Here is a 23,487-nt window from a genome sequence, read left to right as displayed (position 1 = left end):
ATGCTGGGTGCGGCTGAATAACACGTACAAGCGGACACGAGGTGATTCCTTATGAAAAAATGAAGAGAAAATATGGAATAAATTTTATTCATGACGCTTTGTTTTCGAGAAAATCGAATTTGAAAATTTATCACGTATACTTGAACTGAACTAATTAGCCACTGGGTGTAAGAAAATAATCAGCAGGAGGTTATTCTCTATTAGACAAAACATGTAAATCAGAAATGTCGAATAAAATTTCTGTTTGAAGCTTCATTTTCGAGAGAATAGGATCTGAACATATTTAGTTAAGAACTGGCTTCTGATAAATTTTCAAATTTATTTTTCTCAGAAACAAAGCGTTTTGTGGAAAAATTTTGTTCTATGTTCTCGATCTTTTTCTCTGTCGATCATTTACTCTTGTTTACTTCGAAATTAGCCATGTTCAAGTATACTTGATAAATTTTTAAATTCAATTTTTTTGAAAACGAATGTATCATACGAAAGAATGCTATTCTATATTTTCTCCTTGTTTTTCCATAAGGAACTAACTTTTGCCTGTTTATACCGTTACTCGGCCGCACTTTGCAGAGAGTATCAGGTCTTTCTTTAAAAAAACGTCTCAGTATATTTTAAGAGTTAGTACATATATTATGAATTTCACATTCATTTCTTTTGATTTCGGTGTTTACCTGTAAAATGTAACGAACTTCCTGTATCAATTTTAACACCTATTTATTCTTATTTCTTGATCTATTCATTGCTAAGGCTGATGCTCGTTTAATTATTATATTGAACAAAAATTCAATCCATCCAATTCATTACACCAGTTATAACTTTTTAATACAGCATTTATAAGCCTATGTTTATATATTGTTATTCATAGAATATATATATCATGGTAATATACTAGTATCATTTTACAGAATAAACCCGAGATACCCCGCATAAGATAAAGTTATGATTTCGTTATTTCTCTATATAATATATATGTAATTCAGATTTTACTTATCTTACACGTGAAATTGTTATGATTAATGTTTTCTATTCTTATAGATTATCAAGATCCGTATGCTGTTGTAGTTCTACTACAAAACGACTTGGTTGTGATAGATTTATTAACTCCTGGATTTCCGTGTTTTGAAAATCCATATCCGATGGACATACACGAGTCACCTGTGACATGCTGTGCGTATTTTGCTGACTGTCCTTCGGATCTAGTACCAGCTTTTTATTCAGTTGGATCAAAGTCTCAAAAAAAGACAGGGTTTAGCGATAAGGATTGGCCAATATCCGGTGGGGAATGGAGCTCAAGCTCAAGCGGATATAATGAAATTATTTTAACTGGGTAAATATTTTTATTTACATTTATAAACAAAATTTAATTAAACTGCTTTTGTATATTTATATAACTGTTTACTTATTGTAAATTATTCACTGTTGGCAACGATATGTTGCATATTTTTCATCTTATCAAGTATATAACGTATTACTCATCAACTATATATTGTTATTTTTAAAAAATTATTTTATAAAATGTCAATTAAAACGACACATTTTTATGGAATTTGTTCTATGACATTAGAGGTAATAAAGTAGCAAAGATGTTATTCTATTTGAAGCAAAAGATCTTTCTTTTTCAGCAAACTATACATAACTGCTGTCACGATTTTTCAGGCACTTTCGGTAATTTAACAAAATAATGTTTTGAATAAAAGTTAATCAGCTTTTAATTTTAAAGGTCACAAATTGCAATATCAGAAATTTCCAAAAAATTGTCTTTTCGATAGAATGTCCAAGGTCACCTTGATCTTTTAAAATGACACTACGTAAATAACACCACTACATAAGGTATGTTTATTTTTGTACACTGTTTATGCTCCTTCTGTAATGTGCGTATGATTAACATCTTTTTTGTTGAAGCTTACTATTGTAAAATGTGTAATTTGATCGAAACAAAATAACTTTCAGCTTCCCTTGATTAAGTCAATATTTCATGATTTAAGGTCATTGCAAGGTCGTAGTATAGTAAGTCGCTGAACTCGTTTTAATATCAGCCACGATAGTGTAAAGTAAAAAATACACAATATCATTTAAAAAAGTCAATGTAATCTTGACTTCTTATCGAACAATAAATTTTTTGGAAATTTCTTATACTGCAATTTGTAACTGATCGTAATGCCGAAAGTGTTATATTTAACTCAATGAAAATAGTAAACAGACATGTGATATAATAGATTATTATACGAGTTAGTGTCGAACATGTACGTCGCCATGTGCTCTTTTCATTAAAAGTTCAATTCTAATAAGTTCATGCATAAATATTAGAAACATGATTTCATGTAATATGATGTATTAATAATAATGATACGTATTTTTAGACACGCTGATGGTAGCATAAAGTTTTGGGATGCATCGGCAGGCACGTTACAAGTGCTTTATAAACTGAAGACAGCGAAACTTTTTGAAAAAGGTAGAACACGTAGTATAGACTCGGAAGAAGATCCTTTAGCGATACAACTCATCTTCCTTTGTCCCGAAAGTCGAAAATTAGCGATTGCGGGTAGCGGAAGACACGTTGTTTTATTTAAATTCAAAAAAGTTGAGAGTATGTCGGAAGTCGTGGTAAGTAATTTACTTTTTAATTGTATGTATACTTAGAGTTTTAGTGATAACCGCGTTTTTAAATCTTATCACATTATACAAATCTTGATGATTATAACAACATTAATTTGGAGTGCTAAATTAGTTAATGACTAGAACATTGAAAAGGCAATTTTATTTTATATACGTAAACGTGCAATATTTACATTATTCAATTGGAAACGAATGTAAGAAAGTTTAATTTCCAGCTTGAATTTTTATTATTGAACTGTAGATACACACTTTTTACCGAAGCTCTTTTTCTTTTAAACGCTGAGATTTAATACACGTTTCAATGTAAAGTCGTATTTAGATATTAAAATTCATTGTATAAATGCTAAAGTCTTATAAGAATATTGCATTTAACTTTGTTTTAAATTGAACATTATTTTCCTTTCATAAATATAATGTTAGCTTTCAACACTTGCCTACCAATTAAATAGTAACAATTTATTGGCGTTTACTATAGACTTTGGAGATATCACTAACAGCTGATCCAGCTAAGGAAATCGAAAGTTCATCCGACCATGATTCTCCAGCTGGTAATACTTCGGGAAGTAGCGAGTCAAAAAATAACGAATCGAATCAACCACTTAAAGTTAAGACTGGTTTACAGAAGAGGGCTGCAGGCTTTCAGGCAACCCTGGTTTGCTTAACGATTGCCAATATCGGAGAACAAGCTGAAAATATAACAGCTCTCAGTTTGAATTCTTCCTATGGTTTGTAAGTATTTAAAGTATCTGTATAAGGTTCATTGATCTGAAAAGAATTAATTTTAAGCTACTGTGTAGTGCATGTTTATGTATTATTTAACTGACCAAAACAACATAAATGAAAAGAAAGCTGGTATGTCGGCTCCATTTTTCCACATAGTATTTTGATTAAAGTGCTTTCCTTTACTTTTCCTTAATTAACTCAATTGACTGCGACTGAAAGCCTCACATTATAATTTATTGATCGACAAACAAAAATATCTTATTTTCTTTGTCTTCCATTTTTTTATACCAATTTCCTCTAGAAATTTTATTTGTTCTATAGATATGTAACTTAAAAAAAAAATTATTTAGTATACAATGTAGTGTACTATGAGATTCGATTACGTACTTTTTGTATGATTACGTAAAAAAAAATAATACTGTGAATCTTTTCTGAATTCATGAAATACTTTCGTAAAGGTTTATATGGTATAGAGTATTTCTGAATCAACCCGAAAAGAGAATGAATTTATATAAAGAAATAAGTCGAAAATGTATAAATGATATTGAAAATGATATTTTTTCGTACGTAGTCACATTTCTGATTAAATGTTGAAGATTCGTCGAGTTTTCGAATTCCCAATCAATCCTAGTCGATCGTCTAACTTATTCCTGTCATGTCGATTACACGAAATTATATTCCCCTTGAAACCGTTTAATTTTTATCTAAATTATTTTCTATTGTAATTTTGAGCAAGATTTCAAGTTTTAACTTTAAATGAAATATTTTGCATAAGGTTCCTGATTACGAATGCTTTTGCGGGCAATATTATATCTATTGTTGGATAGAGGATATTTAGCAACAGATGGTAGAAAACTTAAGGGATTTTCTTAGAAGACAAAATGAAACGAAAACAAAGAATCAAAAATTGTGCTTGAGGCTTTGTCTATTATCTATTATTAGACTGCTAGACTGCAGACTTTTACGCAAGTTCATATTTTTGAGAATATAATTAAAAATATATAAACTCGATAGAAAATTGTTTTAGAAAAAGCGCTATTTTTTGGATATTTTATATATTTTTTCATATTATGTGCATTTTGTGAAATTTTTCATTTCCAAATTTTCTATAGCTAAGTGCATAGAAATCCACAGTCTAGTTACTAGTATGTATTTGAAAAACGCTCAAAATATTTCCAAAACCCGACAGTCTTTTGCACCGCAATAAATATAGGGTAACTTACTAATTTTAGTTTATTAATTTTACTAGCCTTTATTTATTTACTAATTTTTTTAGTTACAAACCAAGCAAATATTTACAGCGTTCCAGTAATGCAAGTCATATGGACCGGACCATCATTTCTCTTAGATACAATTTATATTTAATGTTTCCGTATCTCTTATCATGACATATGTATACCCTTTGGATTTGATGCTTTAAACGAAGATAACAATATTTATAAAAGTAAATGTATATTTCGTCAGAAAGTTGTAGCATACAATCCTACATGTATATTTCATGTATTTATAAGCAATATACATGAAAAGATTTTAATTCTAAACAATTAGCTTTCTATTTCTGCAAAATTGAAAGGAAGTTCTAAAATGTTGTAATAATGATAATTAATGACATATGAAACGCTCTATACAAGACCACAAATAGTTGGCAGATGATTACTATCGTCATCAAATCTTGATGGAATCTAACGAGAGATCTGATAATAATTTATACAGTATATGAGATTCTTATCAATTCGTCTGTTATTAAAGCTTTTAGATGTTCAACGAGTTCTTAGAAATGTGAAATTTCTGTTATATTTAATTTAATTTCGTTTTGTATTGCATCATCAATATCAGTGTTTGCTTTCTGCTTGAAAAAATAGAGGGAATTTCTTTTTAAATAGATATTATTTAATTTTAGAATGGCTTATGGGAACGAGTCTGGTATAGTGATAATAGACATTGTTCAGAAGATTTCTTTGATTGTGTTGAACACCGCGGATATCGGTGGTAACACGGACCCGTGTCAGCGAGTACTACGCAGTCCGAAACGTCAGGATGAATTGAAACGAGAGAACGAAGACAAAGCGAGAAGTCCTAGCACAGACCAGGTAAAATGTATTTCTTTCTTATTGTTAGTTAAAGCTGTCTTAAATATTTTAATCGTAATCTCCTCATTTTCCTTAACCTTATCCAATGAAACATCTTGAAAATTTGATATTTAAATATATGCATTTCGCTTTTTCTAGACATTAAAACTAATAATCTCCATTACTGCATGATTGTAAAGAAAACTATATAATTTGAATGTTCAATTTATTACTAAATTTGTAATTATTAATTTTTGTTTTTTTTGTAAATACTAAAAACTCATGTTATCAATAACATCGCGACATTTCAGCTTTGATACAAATATTAAAAGTAGAATTTATAATGATAGTCGTAGATCATATAATACAGTGTTTTTAAGAATAGCTTCCTAGTAACGTTATCGGAAGGAAAATAATATCGAAGGTATCATTTGATTTTCACAGGAAATTCCTTATTAAAAAATAAAAGCTTATTCCCTACTTACTGGAAAAACTAATATATTTTAATACTTAATCAAATTTATCATTCTATTTTATACTTTATTACCATCGTTTTACACGTTTTATGAGATAGAAATAATATAAATTAACTAGGCTTTAATAAAAATGATAACTAATAAACCAAACACCCAACGATAAACCGAAGAACCATTTAATCGAATAAAAATAACGTAGACGATATCCAAATAATTACTCTATTCGTTAATATTTAAAACGTAACTGTAAGATAAAGCTTAAATATCTCTCTTTTCCTCTCAGATCAGTTAAAAACCTAAAGCTTTGCCTTTGTCGTCTGTTTTAGCTTCTTATACTCGTAATTATTGTCATGCGTTATTTTAATTCATAAGGTGCTTTTGACTAACCCATCGTTTAGATAAAGATTCTAATAGTTAAGTAAGTATATAACTATTATATTATTTTCATAAATTCCAAGCAGAAAATTTATAAAGTACAAGCATTTTTAAAAATGTATTAAAGTTTGAAAAAGAGATTTCATCCTTCTTTATAAAAAAAGTTGGTTTCATATTCACATGCATATTATAGCAGCAATTTATAAGTATGTAGATAAAGAATCTAAAAGTAATTTAGGTATTTGACTCCTTAACGAATGAAATGTTCATAATCTTATACGCTTTTCAACGTAGAAGCTTGCGTAATTCAACTTCTGTTTGAAATATTGTTTCAGTTCTCATTACAGAAATAAACATTTGTAAAAGAATATAAAATTTGTAAGCAGAAGAAACCTTATTTTAGTAGACAAGATGTTTTCACAGCGAGTTAAATACTTCAATTATCACAATAGACATTCGGTAAATATTGACAAAAGAGGACCCAATTCTAATGGTTGGGTCCTTTTTTGCTAATATTTGCCAATGAATATTTTAAAAATTCTACAAGTTTAAAACAGGAATTTGTGCGATTAAATTGACATGATAAATGATAATATGATATTACATATAGCATATGCATATGATGCCTTTCAAAATTATGATTGGAGATTCTAGGTGAAGAAATTGCTTGTGAATGAAATGAATCGCAACTATATACTGGATCTATATATGTTTGTATTTTCTGCTTGGAATCTTAGAAGTAAAAAGTTTAACAGGGGAAGTTGTATCTAGACGCGAATTATTCAATTTTAAGTAACAAACGAGAATGTTATCGGCAACTAGTGGTCAAACTTGTCATTTTCCATGTGCCGAGTGTTAAAGTTAGTTGCAACAGATTTATGTAAGTCACTTTTATCAAAAGTAATTTCATGTTATGCATCCGAAAATGTCTAATGATCGACGCTAGATGAGTTTTAAAATTCTTGTAACGCGTTATAATTTTAAAATTGGGTCGTATATATACTCTTCTTTTTTTTTTAAATAAAGAAACGTTTTATCTTCATTATATTCATGCTTATTATGCATTTAATGTTTAGCTAACTATGTGTCTACCTACGTTGAAACAAGTAAGAACAATACTATTTTTCGTTAAAGAAACAGCTAGACTTTTACTTTAGTTTGATGATATGCGGTATTATTTTATTGCGAAAATAAACGAACTCGACAGAAGTAGGTAGTAAATAGTAGATAATGTTTCAGTTTTACTATTAGCTTTCAATCGTATTTAGAAGTTCAATTGATGTCAAATAGGTAGAAACGAAAAACAAACAAGTAACACGATGAAAGATGTAGCTTAAATTACTAGACAATGGTTGTCATTATGAGTGTATATCGCTTAATGATCCAGTAAAACATACATGTGCGTCGATTTTCACATAAACGTTTGATGGAGTCTGTGCATGTACCTATATAGTAATTAAGTTAGAGTTACAACGATACAAGGTGTACAAAATGGTTAAATGAAACATGCATTTATTACTACATATCATATTACAACGTTCCTGTACCGAATTTAAAAAAGTGCATGGAGCAATCAATGCCAATCTATATTTTGTTAACATGAATGTTGAGTAAATGAAAGTCCCTTTTTTCTAATGTACAATTAAATAGAACAAACTTTTGACTGGTTTGACTGGTTTGACTGATTTGTCAAATCGAATCGATTCAGTTTCAATTTCAAGCATTTATCTTATATTCACACGTTTGCAAATACACATTCTTTTATAGTACAGTCAATAGTTTTCCTCTTATAGCGTGTTTGTTCACGTACATATATATATATGTTTTATTTTAGCCTTGCAAGATTTATCGATAGAAAACAATTACCGATTACAGATAAACTATTGTATACATATATAAATGCGTGCAATTCTCTTTCCATTGTTATTCATATTACCTAAGATTTCCTACATTTTCTGTTTAATATTGCTCGATTTAAATCTATTGTACAGAAAAGAATTGTGCTTCAGAACTTACAAATTTACACTTAAAAATACTATTTTTATAAAAGAAATAGCCTTCGTTATTATAATATATTAATGCTTAAAAGTCAGAGTAAAAATGTTTTTAAAAAATATTCGAGTCCTGGGCGTTCGGGCCTCCTTTATTTTTAAGTTTAAACAAATATTCAGTTTCAGAGCGTTGTTAATAAAACACTGTTATCATCATATAAAGTGCTATTTTTATAGCTCTATGTGAAACTTTGATTTGCGTTAAGCTTTATGCACAGAATTATTGCTAAACACACTTGCTATAATAGTATTTAATGATAATTGCCTACAAAATCACAGTACCTATATTTTTGTTTCCCTACAACTTTTTCATTAAGATTGTAGTAACCATGAACAGTATTATAAATGTATTTAATCTGTGTATCGTGTTCTTGCTTATATCGTAATTCGAGTTAATTGCAGACTATAATACCTAACAGAAAGTACAACAACAATATTTAAGCGATTTATGATTTAGTTTTCTTACATGAGACAAACGATATTGGTGCCTACTGATTAAACACTAAAGCATTGTATCACTTAAGTTCATTAAAATGTTATCCTGAACAATTTTATTAATTGCAGAAATAATCTGTATGAATTCAATGTATTGAAAGTTTGGAAAGAATGGTAAGGTGTATATAAATCATATATCTGTAAGTGGTTCTTTGATTAATATTTAACTTCATGATTGAACAGATAAAGAACATTATGGTATGATATTATTATCTATTAAATGTACATTTATAATGAAAAGTTACGAAATGTTTCAGTTACGTACGTATATCGTCTCCATAAATGACAGCATTAATCAAGCAATGACGATTATAGCAGGTGATTTCAAATACATATATACATGTATATGTATATGTATACATACAATCAGTAAAGTAAATAATTTAAGCATTCTATAGAATTCTTAAAAGTTACGTTATTTTAGTTGATAAAGATAATCAAGAATTCTTTGGAATGTTTCAATTTGCTTGTAACGACTATACATATAATATACTGCAGCTACAGTTTATTTTAAGTACGCTAGACGTATTCTAGGATGAAAAAAGAAAATACTGCATTAATAGATTTCAAGAATTAACTATATCTTCGTAGTTTTGCTCAAATAATGCGTATATTTAGTAGAAGCTTTTCGGGGAAAATATTTGTTTATTATAATTCGATTCCTACATTAATTATACACAAAAGATTTCTGCTTACTAATATTTCTCTCGTCATTGTACTTTTGATGAAGAAGTAATGCATACAAAATATATTACTTAATATAGTCTAATTATTGATTGATAGCCTTATGGTATAACTTATATTATTAAAGCTGTTATCAGCTAATATTTCAAAAACTATAAAAGGTAAAAGCTCACAAATTTGTTTAATGTAAATGAACATTTTTTTAGAAAACAATAAGTAAAATCGTACTGAAATAAATAAAACAGTGTGTACATATTGAAGATGGGTTATAAGTTTGTATCTTTCATACTTTCAAAAGTAGTATACTACAGCAGCTTTAGTAATAATGTTCTATGTACTAAATGTCTCTATGTCTTGAAATTGTGCATGTTTAAAATTTCCGGTATAAACAAATTTATTATTTTATGTATATTATTTCATAGTGCAAACATTACGTAACTGGTTAGTTGAAACATTTTAAATACATTTACATATTTTTGAGTATAGTACATGTATACGGAAATTTATTTAACTTAAATAATTATATTATCAACTATGGTTTATGTCTGTTAGTGTTAACTATTTTGAATACTATACAATATTTAATAAGCATATTTTAAGGATTATGTTAGTATCGGAAAAATTGTAGACACCCTCTATGGTATAAGTTATACGATAATGCGTGCTTATTCAGAAATCAAGTTGAAACTACCATATTTTGAGTTTTAAATTGTTAAATTGACAAAATTCAAATCGTTTCATTCCTTGTCTTATTATTATCAATAAAGTTTAACTGAACTTGTTATTTAAATGATACTGCCAATTAATACTAACGATACTCCGCATATATATATTTGAATTTCTGAGAAAGCACCTTTTTGGTGCATTTGGTTCTGCATTTGTAAAATGGAAAGCACTTTGTTGATTGAGATATTGTTTCTATGAGCATCTTAGGTATTCATTGCATTAATTTTAAAGTGCGCAAATAGATCGAGTTCTATAAAATATGAAAACAATACCTTCCCTTGTCTGCACTCTTCATTTTTAACATTTCAAAAATTGCATTCATTTGGGAAGTGACAAGTGACCATGCGTTTGCGATATTTCTTCGTTTGGTGACTAAAAATTCTAATATCATTTTTATAAAAGTACATTCGTGACGAAATATTTGTAGATATAGTACATTATATTTAACATAGCGTATAATATGTTTATATCTATAAGATTATACTATGTCATATTTTATGAAATCCACGAAATGCGGGACATACCAATAAGCGTTACTAACATACAATTACAACAATGCTGTGTATCATATGCATATAATACACGACTTAATTTGCTTTTAGAATTAGAATTAAACAATCTTAACGTTTATTTAGTACACATTAATACATTGTGCAAAATCCAACATGTTAAATTCGTCAGACTCATGGAGACTCTACCGTGGAATCTGAAGGCTTATTAGCAATCCTAGCTGACAATGTTCAACATTCGCAACCTCGCGGTGAATTTCATACTGGAAGCAAGAATGAGAAAGGAACAGTAGAGGAATCTGTAAATGAAACCAATAAATCTGGAGGCACAGTGAACGAAGAAGACTGTACTAAGAATCACGGTTGGAAGGGATTCAGTCTGAAGAGGCAACTCAGCAAGGTTGATCTGAAAATAAAAAGTACTTTCACGCCGACTTTGGTGACGTCTCAGAATGGGGTACTTGTATGCTTTTTGATATATCCTTCGAATACATCTTTCGTTTTTCTTAGAGATTATGACATGTAAGCTGAGATAATTTATTTTATATCATTTGAAATTACTTCATTTATGTCGAAAGATTTGACTTTTCAAGATTTATAAAGCAAATTATACTACAATCTTTTTATTATATTTTTCATCATATATTTATAGAAAGATATATTTATTTATAACGATATATAAATTTATTCCAACGTTATTCGACGTTTTAGCTTCAGTATCTTCGGTATAATGTTGTTTGCTGATTATACGGTGATAACGTTGCCTAATGGTATAAAATACATTATACTAATAAGAAAATTATTTTTCTATTAATAACTTTTTTAATATGAACGTCTTCCTACTAAATAATACATATATATTATTACATGTGATATTTATAATGATTCGTTTAACTATCTTAATATATAATTTAACTATAATACAAGATAACTACATATATGAGAAACTCTATGGAGATTTAAATTTTATAAATTGTTGTATATCCTTAAAGAACAAAAGTAGACAAAGTCATTTCTTCTAACAATAAATCATTATTCTATAATGATATTTACGAGACACTATTATGTCATTATTGTTCTAACATTATGGAAGCATAAATGTAAAGTATTATTCAAAAATTTATTTGAACGTTTTTCGCATCTTTTATAAAATACATAGTAAACTTGTTACTATATTTCAATTTATCGACATAAATGAAAAGTAGGTTCATTATGTTCAGAGGCTCACAAAAGTATTTGGATACTTAACACGGAAAACTTTTTGTAAATATATTATGTGCATTATATGATAAAAAATTTGGAAATTTCGTTTACATTGTAATGACACAACTATTGTGATTATATTGTAATAGCAAAATTTAAAATCAATCCGAAGATGAATATACAAATTGCATGAATTTTATTGCAAGTATATACTGATATATTCTTATGGAGTGTTCAGATGATTAATACCTGTGTATGTATACCACATTTTAGGGTTTTCAACATTAATCGTATGTAAGAGACCCACCAGATAACCGATATACAGGGTGTTTAAAGAAAATTGTGTAAGATTGTAAGGGCTTATAATACTCATCAAGAGGAACAAAAAATGTCCAACCAACGTAGGTCCTGCAATCAATTCCTTAGACCTTGGATCATTTACTAACATTCCATGTCGTGAGTGAATTTCTTCGTTGAACATAAACAAAGAGACTAATTCAGAAGTACGTTAGCTCAAGGTTGCCAATGCAAACAATTTATAATACGCAGATGTGAGTTTTGCATTGCAATGAAAGAAAAACATATCGCATATTTACTGTAAAGAAGAAGGTCTTTTCTTCGTTTATATGTATGCAATAACCTCTGTTAATATTAGAAATAATTTTATGTTGACTACCTTGAGCTAACTTGCTTCTGAGTTAATCTCTTCGTTTACGTTCAATAAAAAAATTCACTCACAATATCGAATGTTTATAAATGATAAAAATTGATTTTACGTTCAAGGGATTGATTGTAGGATATATGTTGAGTATTATAGTCCTTAAAGTCGTGAATCCTTTTTTCTTAACATCCCATATATTGCCAATATCTATTGACGAACTGCATTTTCCTCATATATTCGATATTATTGGCAATACATTCAATTTAGAGTTAGTGTTCAGTGATATCTAATCAAAATAAAGCTTGTGCAGCCATGATTTTAAGCTTATCGATGAATTGATTTATTTTCGAAGACGTAGAATATGTGGAGTAAAAATATTTTTCATCGAACCAATTCGTCATTATTCGAAATATTAACGATACGTCAATCTGTTTCCTCAATGTTCAATGATATTGACTGTATTATATTAACAACATTATGTATTGGTCATCTGATGGTTATGTCCCTGTAATGTTGAGAATCCTGAAATATTGACAACAATATCCGATCGTCTGAACGCTCTTTCCAACATATTAGGTTGTCCGAAAAGTGTCTTTCTTTTACAGACACATCTTTCACAACGATGCATCTTTATACGAACATGAAACCTAATCTGTCGAACGTTGTGATCTTTATTTTAATAGAACAAAATGGATCATACGTAATTCGATAAAATAATATAAAACGAAAAATGTGTGTATCCATTATTTCCTTATAAAACGAAAGAAACTTTTCGGGCGACCTAATACAATTAACTTTAAACATGATTACAAATTATGATGATTACTAAATTATGTGTCTTATTCATATGGCGAGTAATTGATTGTTCAAATACTTTAGTGATTTTTGCGAAGCGTATGCTTCTGATAAATATCTAATGGTTTCTGTACCTATTCATTTTCAGATCTGTTCGAATTTGATCAATATAATCACTATAATCACGTCTAGTTACAGAGCTAATGAGATTTCGAAATATCTTTAGGATACATATGGAAGAAGTTTCGATAAATATTGAAAAAAAGAAAGAAATCAACCCTAATGATCTTGAACTTCGCATATGTTGTCAAGGACACTCTCCTGAATAATCTGCAAAAGGTTAGAGCTATCGCGCGTTATTCTTTAAAATGCTATTACCGAAAAAGATTTGCAAAAAGCAATGTATGGTATGTATTCATGTGTAGCAAAGAAACACCGTACGCGTCGCTCGCATGTTCCACTCGCTCGTAAAAATCTATTGCAACGCAATACTAATTCCACACGTGAGCGAAAGGAGTGGGCGAGGAATTTTTAAGAAAAAAAGTTTCTTGGACGAAAATCGGGCCCCGTGCATGGTTGCATGTGGAATTGAGCTGGACTGGATTTTTGCGAACGAGTGGAGCGAGGATGCAATGCATCGGGTGCTTCTTTCAAATAAAAGCTGAGAGACAAATTCGACTATTGCATCGTTTACTTCCGTGTTCGCATTCATATATATTTACGTAGACAGAATACAATGTACACAGTAGTAGTAGTAGTGGTACATATATTTTTGTTTTAATAAGTTTTTAAAGAATGAAGACGAAAACCTTCTGGAGATTGTTCAGCAGAGTGTCGTCATAGACATTCATATGTCAAGGTCATTGGAGCTGGGTCTCTTTTTGTCAAAATCTGCCAAAAAATATTTAAAAAATTCTACAATTTTTAAACATGATTTTGTTGCGACTAAGTTGTTAGTCCTGACTTTGACGTTTGCGGTGACGATTTGAGGTCGTTCAGGAGAGTGTTCTTGACAACATCTACTAACATCAAGGACATTGGGGCTGGATTCCCTTTTGTCAACATTTACGAAGGTTTCTAAGAGTGTTCGAATACTTTCATGAGCCACAAATGGATCTATATATTTTAAACGTACAGCAATATGTTTCATATTCCTTAAAATGGCTTTATTTGTTCGTATCATTACTTTTTTTAGTCCTTCTACCTACTTTTTTCTTCGCTTTTGTTATTGCTTTCTTTTCGTTGCGTTTGAAATAATTCGCTATAGTTCTATTTAATATAGTTATATTATATTTTTTTACCTTAATGAGAAAGTTTGTTACTCCTTTTTTGAAAATAATAACTTTCTTTGAGATTAATATAAATGATGAGATTAGATATTAGCTTCAAGTTACTAAGAATAGAGATAAAGACATTACCGACTAAGATTAAATATACTAGCCTATGTCCGTTCAATTATTTAGGAAATTTGAGTTAAGTTGAATAATTATAATTGCAATATATGCTACAAATTTAAGATAGATATGTATAATAAAACGATATTTAATATACGAAAAGTATACGCAAATATCTATTCAAAATTATATATTACTTTCTATAATTGATATAATTTCATTTTATTGAAAATATAAAAATTTAGATCATCCCTTGCAGAAGGTTGAGGAAATAATATTATGAAAACAGCTTATATTGGACGATTCAAATATTTGTTAATGATTCCAATATGTGAGATCTATTTTTGTTTACGTTGTTTTTTTCAAAAATTCTTTAGCTATTTTTTCCGGTTGAAAAATTATATGCGTTATTTCATGCGTTAGGAACATATGTTGCATAAACTTTACTTATTACTAGGACGCGATCAAAAGACTGAAAAGTTTAAGAAACTGTGAAATCCTTTTTTATGAAAAACATCGTATAATAAATAAGTTTTTAATATATTCTAATAAGTTAGTTCTTCAGTATTATTGATTGCTTTACGTGATGTTTGTCTAAACGTAAAAAAATAAACAAACGTTTGAAAATTGGGTGTACGTTAGTCGTTGTTAGCTTTAGATCTAATCGTCTGAGCTTGTATAGCACAAAGCTGATGTTTCTTATCTCGATAGGTCTACGATGAAAAAGTATATACAAGTACCCCATTGTTAACAGGTAGGCACTGATAGTAGCAGTCAGAAATCTTCCGTTTTTTACTGTAACATACCCGAAAACGCGAGTTCGCTGTCTCCAGTTGAAAGTACCGTGTCTGAATCTTCATTGTCATCAGAAGGCTCGATACCTGGACGTGAAAGTCCATTAAACGATGAAAAAAAGAGGAACAATCAAGAAGCGAAAAGTCCGGTGATCGAAGGAGATAAGAATAAATCGATTTTACGATTTTCCACTGACAATGAGAACGTTATTGAGAAATCGGATGCCGTGCGGCCGGTTAATTTAACGTTAGCCGAGAGCTGTGAAATGAAACCACCGAGACTGATGAAAATCGTGAAGATGAAGCAAGCGAAAAGGGAAGGTCGTTTATTGTCTGTACCGAATTTAAAATTTGCGAAAAACGATCCAGCGATTTGTGACCTAAGATGCGAGGAAACAAACACGGCCTCCGAATCTTTCACCTGCAATCTAATAAGAAGATTCAGTAAGTGTTTAAAATTAGAGTAGAGGAGAGTTTGTGTTGTCCGTGTGCATTTAGAAATGTGATACGTGTAGAGTTTAACGTAACATGCGAATGTGAGCATATATGCGTTCGAGTGTGAGCGTGAGTGAATTATTCGTTTACTAACAACATTTTCTTTTAATCGCAACGTCATTGCGTTCACTGGCAATTGACTTCTTCGATCAAAAAAACAGATGCCTCTGCGATGTCATTGACTGAAAGCGTATACTTGTGTCCTACAAAAACTAGACTAATTACATAGAAAGGAGCTCTGCTATATTTCGACTGTGCTTTTATCTTTTCTTTTTTTCGTTTTAAAAGAAGGCCTAGGATGCTCGTAGATTCATGTAAAATAACTTTTAGAGGTAATAACAAGTAACTGTGTTTATATATATATATATATATATGTATAAGTGTAAAACTAAAATAACAAAAGAATATACATATATAAATTAAGCTTCCGCTAAACAATATCGTTGGAATCAAAGGTTTATGTGAAACATATTATTTATTCTGCTTGTTAAAATACGCACTCCATGTAACAATCTGCCGCGTTTACTTGCATTTTTTTACAGATCTGTATCGCGTATTCATATTTTTTAATTCTTGTGCAGCTTACCGCGCGTAATACGTTATGTATTATACGTTGATTATATTCCATATTCACTTTTCGTTATATGTATACGATGATTCGCGTGTCATCATAAATGCGATAAATCGAAGAAAAAGTAGTAAACGAGTTTACATAGATTTAAAATTGAAAATTGAAAATTCACTATACAAACAATTACTAACAGTCATTAACTCACATAAATCTGAGAATAGATACGAGATAAAAAAGCTTGCAAGAATAAAGCCAATTGCGATATTAGACCCCAAGCTTGTTTTGGTACTGGTTCAAATAATTTTTTTATATTTATGCATGAGTAATTTATGCAAACCACATAGGATTCTGGTGACCACATAGGATTTTATTTGTTGACACTGCACATGAAGAAAGTAGTACCCTTTCCTTTTCTCGCAGAGCATGTACCATCTATTATTTGACTTGACAATCGGATTATATATACATATGTATCTGTGTATATATATATTTATATGACATTGATCAAGCGAATTTTTCCTTTATTCGTTCCCAAAGTTTAGACGATAAAGCTGTCATATTTTTTCATTTTTTCCATTACAAGTACAATAAATTAGGTTACTGAATTTCTATACACGACATTTGTAGCTTTAAATGTAACAATAGTAATATCTAAAATAAATCGACTTGTTTTCAGCAAAATTTTTTGAATTCAGATCGTAAACTGCATTCAACAATTTAAAATACATGACAACAGTGTTTTAAACTCGTTAATGCATGTCTTACAGATTTAAGAAATAGTATTAACGATATTGTTTAATAAGAGATTGAACGATTTTTATAATGTTATCCATCGAGAGATGAAAAACATTTTCTTACTAGATTAGGTAAAAAGGTTCAATTGGAATATAAAAGTCAGCGAAACTTTGCTAATCAAATACTTTTAATATAATATTTTTGTTGTATCTTTCGTAATTTAATGAACGTATTACGGATTTAAAGTGTTAAAAATACTCAAATACAAGTATATAGGTACGCAACGTAATAACATAAGTAAATGTAACATAAAGGAAACGAAAAACCTAAACAGGAGATGTCTAGTGTTACATAATATAAATAACATCGATATTGCGATATTAGTGTAAAAAGTTATGTGGAATAAATTTCTGAATTTTTCTAATTATTGGAAAATGTAGAGTCTAATATAATAGTCAGTCAATCAGTTTCATCGATATATCATTATATATTTTATAAGATATACGAGATTATAAGAAATTTTGCTAGGAGACGTACGATTTTCCAAGTTTTGGAAGAGTGCAGACTCGTTGCTTTCACATAACCGACTTCAATAGGATTTCAGGTTGTACTCAGAGGGTGCCTACGTTTTCTATTTAAAAAAAATCGTTTCTCACAAATTTAATGTCTACATAAAATCTAAAGCTTCCGAAGTCTGTGGCTACTAGAATCGAAGAACGTTACATCGTAAGGTACAAAGTTAATTAAAATATTTACGTGCACGCATATTTTTATGCTCGTTAAAGATTAATACTAATACAGTGTATGTACATATAATACATGATATATGTATAAGAGTTAACGGCAGATCAATGGGAAATGTGATATACATATCTTTAGGACATCTACTTTGCAAAGTAAAAGCAAAAATATACATTTTTGCATTGTATCGCAGAACGGTATATTCTGTTGTATTGCGGCATTTCATCAGTGCACATACAGCTTGTACCCCATATGCCTTGTTCGTAACTAGAAGATATTTGTTTTTGTAACAGCATATCTGTATATCCACATTAGGTACATCTACGAGTATTTGGAATGCATAGTGTACGTACATTAAGACTACATACATATTCGCATATGTGTTTAATACCCATTTGTGTGAATTCGTTTTAACTTGTATAGATACTTCCCATTCTTAACAATATTATTCACCCTGAGTTTGTAAAATATCAGAGTACTCCTTCGAATGTACCGTAACCAATTATGTAAATTCAATTCTTTCTTCAAATTTTAAAACCTACAAATCTATTTTTGAGCGTAATCAATCTACTAATTAAATGTGAAGAGATTCTACTTTAACGCTTTTTCAGGTTCAAATCAGTTTTGCGGTCTTCCCCGACAGCAAGGTTGATTCAGGTAAAAAAAAAGGTTTTTCACATTTTGACAGTTGTCTGATCACCGAGAGAAAAGTATGTCTGTTGCCAGAATTTTATATCGATGATTTCTAGATAACATCAAGTACATATTTGCTTCTATGTTTTCAAGTATGTCGTTAGTTACCTGTATTAATACCACTATCGATTAAGAGTTAATATACATGAACAATTTAATATCTGTAGTTGTTTCATTTCTATATACAGGGTGTATTACCAAAGCTGAACAAAAACATATCAGTCGATTCGCAGATAAGAGGGAGATTCTAGATAGAAAATGTTACGAGAACATATGTACATGACAAATTTAGTGAAATATTATTAATTTAATCAGTTACTTTCCCCTAATTTTAATGTCTTTGACAGCCGAAATGAATTCTTATTTCTGAAATCATTAATCGTGCAAACATTGCTGCTCTTTTGTTTCAAATTTCAAAATTTTAGTTTTTCAAGAAACTTTTTTAAATCTCAACAAGCAGCTTTAAATGAATAATAAATAAAAGTTATGTGGTTGCGATTGACGATTTTGAAAGTAAGAATTAATCTATATAGTTAAGATACGTTACGATTGATAAACATTAACGAGTTTCTACATTTTCTACTCAAAATCATCTCTCGAATCAATTTTAATTTTGTTGATACACCGTATATACATACATACATATGTGTACACATATATACCTATATATATAAATATATATATTGGTTATTTTTACTGTAATATGCGTTTAAGGTACGGTATCATATCACAAGATTCGTTGTGTTTACACCTTTCTCTCGGTACAACATCGCTTTCAAAGCTTTTCGATATGTTTTTAATCATTTGCACGCAATAGCAATAGTAATAATAATAACACGGATGGTTACGGCATCATCAATGACAACAGGGCGCGAAATCATTGCTATATTCTTTTTCTTCTTGAAGTGTATCATTGACTATCTTGTGCTTCTCTAATTTTTTTTCCATATTGACTGACTGCTATAAAGGGCTCTGCATAATATATGCTGATATTCCACATAGCAAATCTTAGAAATAACCACGATATAAGAAACAAATATCTTCCGCCATTTTTCCCACTGATCAGTCGATTCTTTTATTTAGCGTTAATAGAAATCTGTTATAATTATTTTCAAATAACAATTAAATGGAATCATTAAAGGCGGAGTAACTTTTCGTTTTTGTAGTGAAATACGATTGCTGCAATTTTATTTTATGCGCCCAGAAGATGTCTATATTACATATTTAGTTAAAATAACATTGTTTCACTAAATTAAATGTTATTAATTTCTTTATTTGATTCTTTGGTAAAACAACAGGAATGGACCCATTGAACATTTTGTGAATAAGTATTATACATATTTATGTATTAATTACGCGTTTACTATCAAATATTTATCATTCTTTATATTACAAATATCTAAAATTCTTTTTGTTTTTAATGCTTAAATTTTCAAGATGTATTACGAATTATTTGTCAATACTCACATTTCACAAGTAAACCAATAATATTTGTCGTAATGCAAATATTATAAATGCTTCGTTTTAATTCATTAATTCTAGCTCGATATGCATCTATAATATTAAGGTATTTTTCAATCGTGCTAAGTTGAATTTTTACAAATTTGTAGAAATTTCTACAATTCTATAGAAAATAATAAGAAAACGTACAATTGAAACTAAATTAAACATTAATGGATAATTATTCGGAATAGAGGTTCATCAATTTCAATGATGTTGAAATATGTTAACAAGGTCACCGTTCTGAACACCTTTTTCCTATACATATAACCCTCGCTCGGCCTTAGTTGTCAAAATATTGGCAAAAAAACTTCAATTAAATGTAGGCTTGATTACACTTCATTTTAGATTAGGCGGCCGCATTTTTTTTTTAGTCCAACCTAAACTTAATTCATTGATGAGAGAAAAAACCACTTTTAGTATCGCATAACTAAGAAAGAAAAATTGATGGATCATAACTTAGGGTAGAATAGTATGCAATCGGCGTTAGGTAGATGATAACGCTAGCGTGAAATAATTTTCTATGAAGCGATTGATATATGGAATGTTGCGATTTATTCCGTTCTTCAATTGGTCAAAAATGTAACAAATATATCTACCGCCATTGAAGAATTGTTTACAGAACAATAATTTATAAAATAAATTGTTAAATAACATTTACATGTCGTATCAGATATAAATTATCTGATAAAAACTGAAGCCGTGCGGCGATTATATGTATAGGAGAAAGTTGTTCAGAATGTCGACCTTGACAATACATTTCAAGGTCATCGAAATCGATAAGGTTGCCCCTATTCCGAATAATTATCCATTAGTGAAATTTTATCGAACGATATCAGTTGTAGAAAACATTTCGTGAACGATGTGTTATTTTGTTAAATGAATATGCGATTGGCAGGAATTAGGAATAACAAATGAAAATAGTAAGAAATGAGTCAATTTTTTGAAATATTGTATTTATGGATCTTGAGAAATTTAAGATCATGATTGTCTGATCGACAAATAGGAATCAGAGTCAAAATATCATAGCAAATATAACATTTTTTATTTAATAAATTTATCTAACTTCTACTTTTACTTAATAAGAAAGAATACTAGAGTACTAGATAGTAATTTTACTTGAGAAATTCTATAAACACTAATAAATTTTTACTAAAATCTTGAGAAAATGAAATCTAGTAGGTACGGAGTATTTAGGTCTGTATCGAATATATGTAAGAAGGTGAAAATATTTATTACACAACTTACACACACACATGTATATATGTATACTGCTATGACACTTTGGCTCTTATTACGTCTATTAGTTAAAAATTGTCCAAATTATTGTTATTCTCAGATTACGCGGAACATACAGGTATATATCGCCCCAAGACCTTTCTGCAACAACAAGACCTACAATTCCATAATTTTTTGTTACCATTTTTTTCTAAATTGAAAGCAGGATACTGGATATAATAAAAAGAAAGCAAAGTAATTTTTTACACAGGCTACCAACTAGTTTTTAAGGCCTTTTGGAATGTTTGATATCTTTACTTGTCCCAGCTAACATAAAAATGATATTTCGCTGTAATAATGATAATAATATTTCTGAGGAATGTCACTTTTCTCACTACATATTACAGGACCAGTTTTCATAGAGTATGGAGATCACTCTATTTATTCTGTAATTTGGATTATTATCCTACGAGGAATATAACGTAAATTCTTTTCCTCCCCTAGAACATGTAAGATTCGTTCAGGTAACAAGCAGTTTTAATTTCATTTTTCTTCTTAAATACCTTCGATCTTTGATTCTGTTTACATCGCTAATACGTCTTAACAAACATGCCTAAATGCTATTTCTGCATTTAAATAAATTAAAAATCAGACTCCGGTGAAGTTACTCTGTCACCGTGGAAAATAACGTAGTTAATGGTAGAATTAACATGTAATTAAAATATAAAAGGCTGAAAAGATGAGTAGCGATAACTTGGAGGAGAATGTGAAAGAAAAACCGTTTACTGTAAGGTAATACTAGAGTTTTAGAGTGGGATTTAAGACTGCTTAGCCGAGCACATCTATCATACTTTCTTCACGTTTGATCTATCGCTCATTTGTAGATGAACGGGATGTGCATGTTGCCGGTAACGCGAAGAAGTACGGTGGTCGTTGGTGGTAGTGGTTGCGGTGAGAAAGGTGACAACGCCGATAGTAATAGCTGTAGCCCCTGTGGTAACACTGGTGACGGTGGTTGCAATAGCGAAAGTAGTGGAGGACCTAGTACTAGTGGTGTCTGCATCCCTCGGTCGGGTGTTCAGAATACCGTAAATAGCGGCGACGACGATATCGCCGGCTCGAATGCGAATTCTCGCAAATCCCTTACGATCGAAGCACGTCAGTCTCGTGCTCAGGGTATAAGAAAGCTCCAGAAGTGTCTGAGTACCACTACCAACCATTATGAGCTGGACTCTTCGTCGTTGAACAACTTTCCAACGACTTCGTTACTCTCTAGTCACCGTAACACCGAGATACGAGGCTATTCGTCGACCACTCCGCAAGCTTCTTTCAACTACCAGAATATTCTCTCCAACACCAGACAGTATAACAGCTTCGGTAGTATTATTCAATGAATTATCATTTTAATAAGTACAATTGCTATACTACTTATGTAGATCATCGATTGTTTTCTATGTTACTGAATGAGATAAGTCTATTCTTCTCTGAGTGCTTTTTTCCTCGTTTCGTTGTTCCTTTGATTTCGTTGTTAATAGAACGATTCTTCTATGGTAGGTTCAATGCGATTAATGGAGACCAGCATTTCTTGAACAGATTTGTTCCATATTGTTACAGAAAAACAAACTGTTTCAAAGGTGAATTTGTTCAAAATCGAGAAGTGACTAATTTTTGTGAGTAATTCTGGGAAAACGATACAACGATACAACGATATATGTATAATAATATATAATAACATAAAATAATCTATAAGTAGTTCATGAAAATTAGATCAAATCTAACTAATATTCCGGAGTTCCTTAGATCAATTTTTTTTTCATTTAAATCTCTTTAAATCTTAAATTTCATGAAACCGTTTCGATACTGTGTTATAGTTTATAACGTTATAATTTCAAACATATTTATTACAGCGTAAACGTATACCCTGAAACATGTTCTTATACCTTTCTTTATCGTTACTCTTATA

General features: G+C 29.9%; 1 protein-coding gene across 10 annotated transcripts in view; it reads left to right on the top strand.

The window, feature by feature from the left end:
- LOC117207336 (syntaxin-binding protein 5) overlaps positions 1 to 23,487 on the top strand; it is a 72,665-nt gene that overhangs the window by 33,950 nt on the left and 15,228 nt on the right. For 4 of the 10 annotated variants that reach the window (XM_033447432.1, XM_033447433.1, XM_033447434.1 and 1 more), the window contains 6 exons: positions 1,036 to 1,327; positions 2,361 to 2,604; positions 3,092 to 3,345; positions 5,240 to 5,429; positions 10,897 to 11,181; positions 15,532 to 16,015. In XM_033447432.1, coding sequence (XP_033303323.1) covers positions 1,036 to 1,327; positions 2,361 to 2,604; positions 3,092 to 3,345; positions 5,240 to 5,429; positions 10,897 to 11,181; positions 15,532 to 16,015 — 1,749 coding nt within the window. Of the gene's footprint in view, positions 1 to 1,035; positions 1,328 to 2,360; positions 2,605 to 3,091; positions 3,346 to 5,239; positions 5,430 to 7,335; positions 7,366 to 10,896; positions 11,182 to 15,531; positions 16,016 to 18,724; positions 18,771 to 22,408; positions 22,902 to 23,487 lie in introns of all 10 variants that reach the window. The other 6 variants (XM_033447439.1, XM_033447438.1, XM_033447441.1 and 3 more) reach the window with 4 other exon arrangements.

The sequence above is a fragment of the Bombus bifarius genome, unplaced genomic scaffold (assembly GCF_011952205.1).
Source record: "Bombus bifarius isolate JDL3187 unplaced genomic scaffold, Bbif_JDL3187 scf7180000008026, whole genome shotgun sequence".
NCBI classification, from domain to species: domain Eukaryota; kingdom Metazoa; phylum Arthropoda; class Insecta; order Hymenoptera; family Apidae; genus Bombus; species Bombus bifarius.
This window is presented reverse-complemented; position numbering and strand designations above follow the sequence as displayed.